This window comes from Ranitomeya variabilis, chromosome 1 (assembly GCF_051348905.1).
Source record: "Ranitomeya variabilis isolate aRanVar5 chromosome 1, aRanVar5.hap1, whole genome shotgun sequence".
Classification (NCBI taxonomy): Eukaryota; Metazoa; Chordata; class Amphibia; order Anura; family Dendrobatidae; genus Ranitomeya; species Ranitomeya variabilis.
The window spans coordinates 790,878,012-790,891,166 of record NC_135232.1 but is presented as its reverse complement, the minus strand read 5'-3'; the positions used below and the strand labels follow the sequence as shown (position 1 = coordinate 790,891,166).

The following is a 13,155-nucleotide window of genomic DNA, read 5'->3' as shown; positions in this document are numbered from 1 at the left end:
CATCTGCCTCAAAGTTCGACGCACTGTGCGTTCAGAGATGCTCTTAGGCCTACCTTGGTTGTAACGGGTGGCGATTTGAGTCACTGTTGCCTTTCTATCAGCTCGAACCAGTCTGCCCATTCTCCTCTGACCTCTGGCATCAACAAGGCATTTCCGCCCACAGAACTGCCGCTCACTGGATTTTTTTTCTTTTTCGGACCATTCTCTGTAAACCCTAGAGATGGTTGTGCGTGAAAATCCCAGTAGATCAGCAGTTTCTGAAATACTCAGACCAGCCCTTCTGGCACCAACAACCATGCCACGTTCAAAGGCACTCAAATCACCTTTCTTCCCCATACTGATGCTCGGTTTGAACTGCAGGAGATTGTCTTGACCATGTCTACATGCCTAAATGCACTGAGTTGCCGCCATGTGATTGGCTGATTAGAAATTAAGTGTTAACAAGAAGTTGGACAGGTGTACCTAATAAAGTGGCCGGTGAGTGTAGATCACACATAATGCTGCCAGTGTTCTCACATAATACCACCATATAGATCACACATAATGCTGCCAGTGTTCTCACATAATACCGCCATATAGATGTCACATACCGTCAAATAGTTCTCACATAATACCGCCATATACTTCTCACATAATGCCGCCACATAGATCTCACATAATACCGCCATATAGATCACACACAATACCACCATATAATTCTCACAATACTGATCAAGCATAATACCACCTTACAAATCACATATAATACCGTCATATAGATCACACATAATGCCATAATACAGCATGACCCCCGCAGCTCCTGTTATCGCACACATTGAGTTGTGTGTGCAATGGGGAAAGACATGTAGGGGGGAGAGGAGTGCATAGGAGAGGATTAGATACACAGCTCAACAGACAGTATCACACAGGAGAGGATTAGATACAAGGCTCAGCAGTCAGTATCACACAGGATAGGATTAGATACAAGGCTCAGCAGACAGTATCACACAGGAGAGGATTAGATACATGGCTCAGCACAGTATCACACAGGAGAGGATTAGATACACGGCTCAGCAGTCAGTATCACACAGGAGCGGATTAGATACACAGCTCAGCAGTCCGTATCACACAGGAGAGGATTAGATACACGGGTCAGTATCACACAGTATAGGATTAGATACACGGGTCAGCAGTCAGTATCACACAGGAGAGGATTAGATACATCGCTCAGCAGTCAATATCACACGAGAGGATTAGCTACAAGGCTCAGCAGGCAGTATCACACAGTAAAGGATTGGATACACGGGTCAGCAGTCAGTATCACACAGGAGAGGATTAGATACACGGGTCAGCAGTCAGTATCACACAGGAGAGGATTAGATACACGGCTCAGCAGTCAGTATCACACAGGATAGGATTAGATACACGGCTCAGCAGTCAGTATCACACACGAGAGGATTAGGGTACTGTCACACAGTGCCATTTTGATCGCTACGACGGTACGATTCGTGACGTTCTAGCGATATCCATACGATATCGCAGTGTCTGACACACAGCAGCGATCAGGGACCCTGCTGAGAATCGTACGTCGTAGCAGATCGTATGGAACTTTCTTTCGTCGCTTGATCACCCGCTGACATCGCTGGATCGTTGTGTGTGACACCGGTCCAGCGATGTGTTCGCTTGTAACCAGGGTAAACATCGGGTAACTAAGCGCAGGGCTGCGCTTAGTAACCCGATGTTTACCCTGGTTACCAGCGTAAACGTAAAAAAACCAAACCGTACATACTCACATTCCGGTGTCTGTCCTCCGGCGTCTCAGCTTCTCTGCACTGTGAGCGCCTGCCGGCCGGAAAGCGAGCACAGCGGTGACGCGGTGACGTCACCGCTGTGCTTTCCGGCTCTGCTGCTTACACAGTGGAGAGAAGCAGAACGCCGGGGACAGACACCGGAATGTGAGTATGTACTGTTTGGTTTTTTTACGTTTACGCTGGTAACCAGGGTAAACATCGGGTTACTAAGCGCGGCCCTGCGCTTAGTAACCCGATGTTTACCCTGGTTACCCGGGGACTTCGGCATCGCTCCAGCGCCGTGATTGCAACGTGTGACCGCAGTCTACGACGCTGGAGCGATAATCATACGATGCTACGACGTCACGAATCGTGCCGTCGTAGCGATCAAAATTGCACTGTGTGACGGTACCCTTAGATACAAGGCTCAGCAGTCAGTATCACACAGTATAGGATTAGATACACGGTCTGATGTCCTGATGAGGAGCTGCAGTGTCAGAGCAGCACAGAGCCTCCCCCATCCCCCTCTATTATCTCTCTGCAGCTCCTGATAAGAGGACATCAGACTGCAGCACTTCATCCTCTCTAGCGATTCTAGAGATTAGAGCCAGGGCACCAGGCAGCACAGAAGAGGACAGGGAACGGCCGACTGCTGACAGTGTAAAGGGGGTGACAGATCGAGCTGCCCCTCCTATAACAGCGCAGGTCTCAAGTCATAGTGGAGCTCACAGATACAGTGTGGGCTCCAGAAAGATGGCGCCGACCTTCTGCCTGTGGGTCATTCCATATCAAGTGATCCAAATATGAATATTTTTTTTACCTTACGTCTTTAGATTTTTTTTATTTTTTGTTTTTATGAAGTACAACTTTAGTTAATTACAAATTAAAAGTTTAGAATTTTTTTCTTCATCAGTTAATTTTTTACAGATTTTTAAAGTTTTGAAAAGGCATGGATTTTGGCCTGGTATGGCTTTACATTTTTTATCATATCGGGCTAGAATTAAGATATAGAGGTGGGAGAGGCATCATTTTTCTCAGAACGGTACTGGCTTTCATTTGATATGTCACAAGACTATGTTTCTTTATATTTTGTTTTGGAGAAATCAAATTAAAAATTTTGAGGCGCAATTCTGAAAAAAACGTATGTTTTAAAATTGTGAAAACATGCATGTGTGTTACTTGTGTCCTTGTTTATATTTGTACAGGGATTCAACTTGGGATCTATCACATTTGTATTTTTTTTTTAAGCCTTGAATCATCTGATTTTATGTTTGTGTGAGTTTCTTCCTTTTTTCTTTTCAAATTACAACTTATTGCATTCAGCATTTATATGTAACAATAAAGAAACACAAAAAACTACTGAAGTGCCAGAATAAATACATCTTAATCATCATAACAACTTGCTCAGCATTTTCAACCTGAATTCATTGAACAAGCCAAAAGATAAAACGTGATCACATCCTCAAGTGTGATTTTCTAAATACAGTCTCGTCCTAATTATATGTTAAAAACAAGATTAAAAGAACCAATATTTCTACCACCTATTTATACATGGAACGATTTTTTTTCTACTATATCACTAAACATGTCATTTCTGAAGTGTTTAAGAAGAATAGTCCAGTAGTTAAATCCTCGTTCTATAAAATATGAACTAATCAAACAATTAGTAGGTTTTTACACTGGCCTCATCAATGTGTCCCTTCTAGTGGGTGAAATGTCATCTTGTCCATAAGCGCTCACTAGCAAAGGCCGTTTCCTTCTGTGTCAGAGTATGTGCGGCCTGTCATGGTGCTCGGCTCCACCTGAGTTATATCTGATTTTTGTTCACTTTTACAATGTCTGATTTTCTTGGATACACAAAGGACGGCGCTGGGCCAGACGGTGCAGAACAGTCACTTCTACGTCTTCATTTTCACAATCTTTGGAGAGTCCAGTAGCCGTCAGCGCTAATCATATTCACAGGTCACATAGCCAGTTGTGTCATCCATTGCCGATCTTGTGCCGCCTTCTACCACGTCATGGACGTCACTGTCTTTATTTCCACTACATGGAATGACAGTCCGGTATTGCTGAGTCCCTGTGATGGGTTCTGCTTCCTGTAACCGATGTTATAACAAACTCTCCTCCTCCTCTTCGTAGTCCTGGATTGTACAATACATGAACTGGATGCTAGGAATATTTTTCTCCCTCCATTTGAGGCGTTTCCTGGGTGTTCAGATTTGGTGTGAATACGGTCTGTGGAGACCCAAGCTGCCGGCCGGTCATCTGCTCTGTAGTCACTGTCTACCCCTGGTCATTCTCAGCCCTAACAAAGCTTCTCCTCTGTCCTCTCCTACTTCTAATACTCTGTAACATAATAAATAATACCGTAATATCTAGCAATCATTGATTATTTGGTAAATATAGACCTCACACTGTTAGACCACAAGCTGAGCAGATCTGAAATCAAGATTTTTGAACTGACACTGTAATAGTTTTATTTTTTAAAATATGATCCCATCACGATCCCAGCTTGTATTTTGGTGCAGAAGTGGCTAGGAGCATAACAGGCACATGTGCAGTTTTTGAAATTTTTAAATTAAATGTTTTTTTCGGAAATGCGTTTTAAAGTTTTGCGCTTGCGTTCGCATAGGTAAAATATTATCAAAGATACTCTTGTGACATATCTGGTGAAAGCCTGTACAGTTCTGAGTAGAATGGTGTTGATTTTGTTTCTCTATCTCTTTTCTAGCCTGAGTTATGGGGAGAAATGTAAAGGCAGGCAACACCGAAATTCGCACTTTTTCCGAACTTTAAAAATCAATAAAAAATAATAAAAAAAAAATCTAGAATTTTTTTTTTCTTCACATTTTGCATTCTCTGACACACTATTACCAAATAACAAAATCTCAAAAGAATTAAAAATATAGTGGTAAAAATCATTGGTTCACTTGACATGGAATGACCCCTCTGCTGTGATGTGGACAGCCCAGGAGGCGTGGCCAGATCACAGCAGGGAGCAGCACAATGATAGGTATGGGGTCGGCATTCGACCGCTGACTCCTATGCCCAGGGCAGCCGTATTTGCAGAGTGTAAGTGTCGTGCTGGGACTCTTACACTCCTGCAAAGCAAAATGGCGGCACCCAGTGGCTGCAAAAATAATAATAAAAAAGATATTAAAGTTAAAAAAATTAATTTTGTCTTAAAAATAATTGTTTATATAAACAATCATTTTTAATACAAAAACAAAATTGCGGCACCTTCCCTTTAAATTAACCTAATTAAAAGTTATGATTTAATATTGGTACTCACCTGGCTGCAAAATAATACACCGGGCAGGTTAGTAACACTATTAACCTGCAGATTAACCCCATGTCTACATGTTAGTAGCGTTTTTTCTTGGGTCAGGTTCCCTTTATGTGGATGCAGTTCGTATTAATGTAACCGTCCTGGTAGGCGCTATCTACTAGTTATATATAATAACATTGTTGCGTGCGTCATGTGTCCCAAGACTGTGAATGTCTTTTCAGGAATTTGAGGCATCTGCTGAACTAGTTTATGCCTCACTTTGTTTTTGAGGGTACAACAAGTGCTTTAATCATGATAGTTTTGCTAAAATATTAGGCTTTTGTTCTTTCATTTTTCTCATGTATTTTTATATCTTGCTGATTTTAATTTACTTTCACATTTTAGGGAGACGACTGGTGTTGTTCTGCATAAAGATTCTAAATGGCATCAGCAATGGAAAGACTTTAAAGATAACAATGTAGTATTTAACAGTAAGTATACAGAGAAAAATGCTTCTGTTTCATAAAAAGTACATCCCATTTTACTGGGTGTCACAACCCCACTTTGGCATCAATACTGTTTGAACAAGATGGGGAAAACATGTTGACCAGTTTCTGTGCTTGTGTTGCTGCTTTTCAGCGTCACTGGCCCCACCTTTGGACTTATTGAACAACAGGAAGCCAGGGCTGCGGCTATTCTCTTACTTCCTGTTCTATTTGTCCGAAGGCAGAGACAGTGATGCCAGTACTGATTGGGCACAGGGCTCACGTGACATAAGCTTGTGGGGTTTCCCCTAGTTTTTTCTGTCGAAAATCACAGTAGTGTTTGCATAAATTAAGCTGTGCTATAGGTGGCAGCAAAGCAGGTTACTGGTGGAAAACTCCTGCTTCCCCAAATCCCACACATAGCGACTGAAAGCTTCCCTTGTATGCAAACTCATATAGTCAGCTATCAATGACTATCACTCAGAATCAGTACAGGTGCTTCTCACAAAATTATTTCTGTTAATGTTGATGATTATGTATTACAGCACATGAAAACACAAACATCATTGTCTCCGTAAATTAGAATACTTTATAACTTCAGCTTGAAAAAATGATTTTAAAATCCAACATGTTGGCCTACTGAAATGTATGTTCAGTAAATTTACTCAATACTTGGTTGGGGCTCCTTTTGCATCAGTTACTGCATCAATGCGGCGTGGCATGGAAGCGATCAGCATGTGGCACTGCTGAGATGTTATGGAAGCCCAGGTTGCTTTGATAGCAGCCTTCAGCTCATCTGCATTGTTGGGTCTGGTCTCCCATCTTCCTCTTGACAATACCCCACAGATTCTCTATAGGGTTAAGGTCATTCGAATTTACTGGCCAATCAAGCACAGTGATACTGTTGTTTTTAAACCAGGTATTGGTTCTTTTGGCAGTGTGGACAGGTGCCAAGTCCTGCTAGAGAATGAAATTTCCATCTCCATAAAGCTTGTCAGCAGAGGGAAGCATGAAGTGGTCTAAAATTTCCTGGTAGACTGCTGCGCTCACTTTGGTCTTGATAAAACACAGTGCACCAACATCGGCAGATGACATGTCTCCCCACACCATCACTGATGTGGAAACTTCACACTAGACCTTAAGTAGCTTGAATTGTGTACCTTTCCACTCTTCCTCCAGACTCTGAGACCTTGATTTCCAAATGAAATGCAAAATTTACTTTCCTTGTAGAGTGTGTCAATGACTGCCTTCTGGACATTTGTCAAGTCAGCAGTCTTCCCCATGATTGTGGAGCCTACTGAAACAGACTAAGGGACCTTTTTAAACGCTTAGGAAGTCTTTGCAGGTGTTTTTTTTTTTTAAATTTTTTTGCAATTTACTGAGAGTGACTTTTGGGTTTTCATTGGCTGTAAGCCATAATCATCAAAATTAACAGAAATAAACACTTGAAATAGATCACTCTGTTTGTAATGACTTTATATAATATATGAATTTCACTTTTTGTATTGAAGAACTGAAGTTAACTTTTTGATCTAATTTTGTGAGAAGCACCTGTATATGATGCTGTCACTGGAACACATGCCACTGTCCCATTCCTTGATGACACCTTGGGGGGTATATGTGCTCTAACTTTTGTATGTCCTATTTTGCCTAATAAAGCTGGTTCCCGGGGTTGCCATCATCTAGACATTCATTCAAGCATTCTCTTGTATATATTTTTTTTTAAATTCGTTTATTAACAACAAAATAAACATACACATTTGTATCCATTATTAACCCCTTCCCGACATGTGACGGAATAGTACGTCACATGTCGGGACCCCCGCTTTGATGTGCGCTCCGGCGGCGAGCGCACATCAAAGTCGCGACATGTCAGCTGTTTTTTACAGCTGACATGTGCGCGCAATAGCGGCGGGTGAAATCGCGATCACCCGCCGCTATTAACTAGTTAAATGCCGCTGTCAAACGCAGACAGCGGCATTTAACTACCGCATCCGGCCGTGCGGCCGGATATGAGCGCATCGCCGACCCCCGTCACATGATCGGGGGTCGGCGATGCTCCTCCATTGTAACCATAGAGGTCCTTGAGACCTCTATGGTTACTGATTGCCGGTGGCTGTGAGCGCCCCCCTGTGGTCGGCGCTCACAGCACACCTGCATTTTAGCTACATAACAGCGATCTGATGATCGCTGTTATGTAGCAGAGCCGATCGGGCTGTGCTTGCTTCTAGCCTCCCATGGAGGCTATAGAAGCATGGCAAAAGTAAAAAAAAAAAGTTTTTAAAAATGTGAAAAAAATAAAAAAAATATAAAAGTTTAAATCACCCCCCTTTCGCCCCAATCAAAATAAATCAATAAAAAAAACCCCCAACCTACACATATTTGGTATCGCCGCGTTCAGAATCGCCCGATCTATCAATAAAAAAAAGCATTATGCTAAATAATGATCGCTAAATGGCGTAATGAGAAAAAAATTCGAAACGCCAGATTTACGTTTTTTTGGTCGCCACGACATTGCATTAAAATGCAATAAGGGGCGATCAAAAGAACGTATCTACACCAAAATGCTATCATTAAAAACGCCAGCTCGGCACACAAAAAATAAGCCCTCACCTGACCCCAGATCACGAAAAATGGAGACGCTACGAGTATCGGAAAATGGCGCAATTTTGTTTTGTTTTGTTTTTTGCAAAGTTTGGAATTTTTTTTCACCACTTAGGTGAAAAATAACCTAGTCATGTTAGGTGTCTATGAACTCGTACTGACCTGGAGAATCATAATGGCAGGTCAGTTTTAGCATTTAGTGAACCTAGCAAAATAGGCAAGCAAAAAACAAGTGTGGGATTGCACTTTTTTTGCAATTTCACTGCACTTGGAATTTTTTTCCCGTTTTCTAGTACACAACATGCTAAAACCAATGATGTCGTTCAAAAGTACAACTCGTCCTGCAAAAAATAAGCCCTCACATGGCCAAATTGACGGAAAAATAAAAAAGTTATGGCTCTGGGAAGGAGGGGAGCGAAAAACGAAAACGGAAAAACGGAAAAAGCTCCGGGGGTGAAGGGGTTAATGAACATAATATAAAGTACATATAATTTTATGCATTGTTAAACATATAAATAAAAATACGCATTTTATTGTAACAAGTGTTATCTTTTAACAATAAATTGTGTATGTCAGGTCATCTGCACCATATGTTGCCGCATTATAAGCATTGTGTCTGTCCCTTATGCTATGCCCCCAGAACCAGCACCAAAGCCGATTATGACATATCTATAGAGTAAGATGGGAAGAATTCCATCTTCCCCAGATTTTTTCAAGTTTGCCCGGACACCCTCTGTTCTGGTACAGCGTACGTTCATATGGAATAACCGAATTTACCAGATCAATCCAAGTTCTCAGAGATGGACATGAATTCTCTTATATATTAACTAGATGGCAGCCCGATTCTAAAGAATCGGGAGTCTAGAATCCATATATACTTTATTTATTCAAATGTAAGAATAATACAATTAATAAATAATAGTAAGAAAGAACAAAAAATGGCTGCACTCACCAGCTCTTGACAATTCTTGTTATTTAAGGTACAGTTACACAGGATCCATGAACATGCTTATGAGGGGAGTGATGAAAGACATCAGACAACAACTTTGCGTGTTGTGGCAAATGCCACAACAACGGTTCTTTGCTTAAGAACAATAATGTAAATAATAAATAATATGTATCAATAACTATGTATATTGGTATGTTCTATGACATTTTAAAATATTTCATTATTATGTGGAAAAGCTCTTAGTACCCATACTGGCGCATACTTGTGTGCCCATCAGGTATTTTCACAGTAATTTTACATCTGATGGGTTGGTATGAAACGTTTTTAATCATCTCTTGGGCTTAGCTAAGCCTTCATTTTAAATAATTCTAATAAGTACAACAGAAATAAAAGCCTTTTTGTGTATCCAAATTTTTTGTGTTTATTTTTACAGAAGTGTAAAATTTAAGAAATCAACGTTCATAGTACACCGATGGGCTAATATAAGCATGCCCATCAACCACGTCACGGTAGCCTTTGAACTGATGGGTCCTAACTAACTGATTCCTATTTCTTAATACTCAAACCTCTTTCACATCTGCATGTTTCTGATATTTGCAGAAGTAATGTTAAAAACAATACAACTTCCACACTTGGCACCAAAGAACTGACCTACAACACACTTTCAGCAAGTGCCATGCAATGTAGATGAAGCTTGGAGTTAACTTGCAGTAAATGCGGCAAACGCGGCTTCGACAATTGCATTAAATGCAGCCACAACAAAAACACTGGTAAGTGGAGATTTTGTGGCGAAAACTGCAGAAACCACATGTGCCGCACCTGCCGCAAGTGAAGTACAAATTCCGTATACATTGCATGCAACTTACAGCAAGAGTGGCGTGGGTCAGCCCTTAGGCAGGAAGTGCAGAAATAGCCTTTTTTCCACCATAAATTCTCCAAATAGCAGAAAAATGTTGATGTGAAAGCAAAATCTCTATTCTTTCCCTATCTATCTAAATATGTACCTATCTATATATCTATTTCTATGTACAGAACACACCTGGAGATAGAGATGTGTGTGAACAGCCATCCCACCCGTCTCTTACCTGTTCACAAAAACCTCACCCTTTTTAAAAACAAAATGAAATCTCTCAGCAGCTATACTGCTGGAGCTTCAAATACAGGTTCCTATCACCAAATACAGGCATTTGGATGATACACATCTTACATCTTGTACTTAATGTGTGTTCTACTTACCTACAAAAATATGTATTGATATATCATATTTCTAAATTTTTGTAGATATGATATAGAGTTATTAACCCTATATGCTAATGAGTACGTATGTTATATACGTATCTATATATATAATTGTCTAAGGGTTTTTCCGTCTGTCTGTCCGTCCTGGAAATCCCGCGTCTCTGATTGGTCGAGGCCGCCAGGCCTCGACCAATCAGAGACGGGCACAGCATGGCGACGATGATGTCATAAAGGTTGCCTCGACCAATTAGTGACGGGCACAATCTGCCGTGAATTCGCCTCGACCAATCAGCGACGGGCACAGTATCGACGTAGATGTCATAATGGTTGCCATGGCGACGATGATGTCATAAAGGTTGCCTCGACCAATCAGCGACGGGCACAGTCTGCCGTGAATTCTGGAATCATCATTGTCCATATACTACGGGGACATGCATATTCTAGAATACCCGATGCGTTAGAATCGGGCCACAGTCTAGTTTCCTACATAAGTACTTAAAATCGATATGTCTATGGCTACACTAATTTTTTTGTTTTTGTTTTTTTTCCTTATCTCTATACATAGAATTTGCCTATTGCTGTCTATGTTATTAGAAAAACTGAATAATGAAAAAAAAGAAAAGTAACTTTAAACTAAAATATTTTTGTAGATAATATTACGTGTGAAGACTTTAGTACTATCAGCCAATAATTGTCCTTGAAGTGGTGTATTAACCACTTTAACCCTCACATTGCAACATTGCTTCACCCTGGAAAAAGCAACATACAATTGACCATGGGCAAAAGCAGGTTCTGGTAGATAAATGCCAACTCGATGGAGGGTCTGGCCTTGAGATTTATTTATGGTCATTGCAAATGCGGGCTTGATGGGAAATTGTCTCCGTCTTAATTTAAAAGGTAATCAGTGAGGGTCTGGCCTTGAGATTTATTTATGGTCATTGCAAATGCGGGCTTGATGGGAAATTGTCTCCGTCTTAATTTAAAAGGTAATCCAGTCTCTGATGGACACAAATCAATTCGTGGAATGAATACCACATTTCCTGCTGCTGACCCACTAATTACTTTAGCCAGTATGATATTGGCATGTAAGGCAGTGACAATGAGCCACGTACCATTGCAGAGACCTTTGTTCGTGTTCAGATTATGTAATAACATGACAATGGTGCCAATTTTAAGTTTCAGCCGATGTGAAGGCATTCCAGTTGGTGTTAGTGAATTCAAAAACTCAAGTGGGTATTGATCGAGGTCATCAGCTTCATCAGGATCGATTGAATCATCACTGATATATTCAGTATAGTCACCTATCAATAAATCCATGACTTGGGAATTGACTTTCTCAACGTCCTCATTTTTTGGACATAAAATTGCATGAGATGCAGCTGTATTTATGCTTTCGGTGTCATTCACATCAATACAAAGATTATCTCCAAAAATTTCAATTATTAAAGAGCCAGTGCATACCATGTCTGGAGGAATTTCAATTACATCATCTCCAAGGTTATGTTCATTAGATAGTTCACCATTTCCCAGTTGAAGCAACCAACTGCTGTAGTGAGGATCAATGGAGCGCATGTTGTTAATAAGTGGCAGGCGAGTAAAATGTTGCCAGTGTTGTGAATATTTTATACAGCTCTCTACAACATCAGTTCTTGTCCCATGAGGGATGACAGGAAGACATTGTCTAAAGTCGCCTGCAAAAACAATCACTTTACCTCCAAACGGTGTTTTTTCTTTGTGAGCTACATTTGTTGTCATGACATCACGTAAAACTCTATCAATGACATGCAATGCATATTTGGATAGCATTGTGCACTCATCAATAATAAAAAGTTTAGTGCTGTGCAAATCTTTTGCTGCATCGGTATCATTCTTAATCCTGGAAACAGATGTTTCATTCACAGGAATTGGAATCCCATAAAGAGAATGAATGGTTCGTCCACCTTGTAGCAAGTTGGCGGCAATTCCAGTAGTGGCAGCAGGTGACACAATGTCTCCTTGTCCTCTTAGCTGATGTAGGAGTAGATGATATAGGTACGTTTTTCCGCTGCCACCAGGACCATCAAGGAAAAAACACTTTGCTGTAGAATTAGTGTCTTCTAAAGCTTGAGTGATAGCATCAAAAGCAATAAGTTGGTCCTCATTTAGAGTAGCTTTCATTTCAGCAGCTGCTGTTAACTCATAATCTTTATCATACTGTGGGAGGAGGTGTTGTTTCTTGACTGGACGTGGCAAATTAAAATCAGTATAAGTTTTGCCATGAGCTTTAAGAACATGTTGGACATCTGTCATAGCATAGTCTTCACAATTGACACACTCCAGAGTGTCGGAGTGGTATGCATAGCAGTAGTCTTCTACAAAGTGTTCCTTAAATTCATCCCATAAGTCCCGAGGTTTAGCTGGAGGACCAAAAATACAAATGTAGGCAAACATGTCACGTAGCTGTGCTGGCATGTTGAGAATACTGGCATCAAGTAATGTATTTCTCCACAGACTATCATCAAATAGTAAGCCAAGAGCTAATGCCGCATCTTTGAAGGTTTCATGTGTGACTCCGTGTACAGTTTTTATGCTGTCAAAACTGGTTGCACCTTTGACATGTAACAATAACAATCTTAAATAGTAGCGTTCTTGGTCTTTCACACTGACAGTATACATTCGTCCAATCACAGAACCACCTGCTCGCTTTCTAACTTCCCAAGAACCTTCTTTCCAAACATAGTTTTCGGGAATTTCACGGTATAAATAAATATGAGCATGATGGTCGTTCTGATTAAGCTTGAAGTAGGCCATAAGTGTAGAATTTCGATGTAGCTTTTGTTTGATGTTTCCAATAGAGTCATC

At 40.7% G+C, this 13,155-nt stretch overlaps 1 protein-coding gene across 1 annotated transcript in view; it reads left to right on the top strand.

Annotated features, from left to right (window-relative positions):
- The window catches only part of TIMM44 (translocase of inner mitochondrial membrane 44), a 102,441-nt gene that overhangs the window by 52,889 nt on the left and 36,397 nt on the right, over positions 1–13,155 (top strand). The window contains exon 7 of the mRNA XM_077273093.1: positions 5,443–5,528. Coding sequence (XP_077129208.1) covers positions 5,443–5,528 — 86 coding nt within the window. The remainder of the gene's footprint in view (positions 1–5,442; positions 5,529–13,155) is intronic.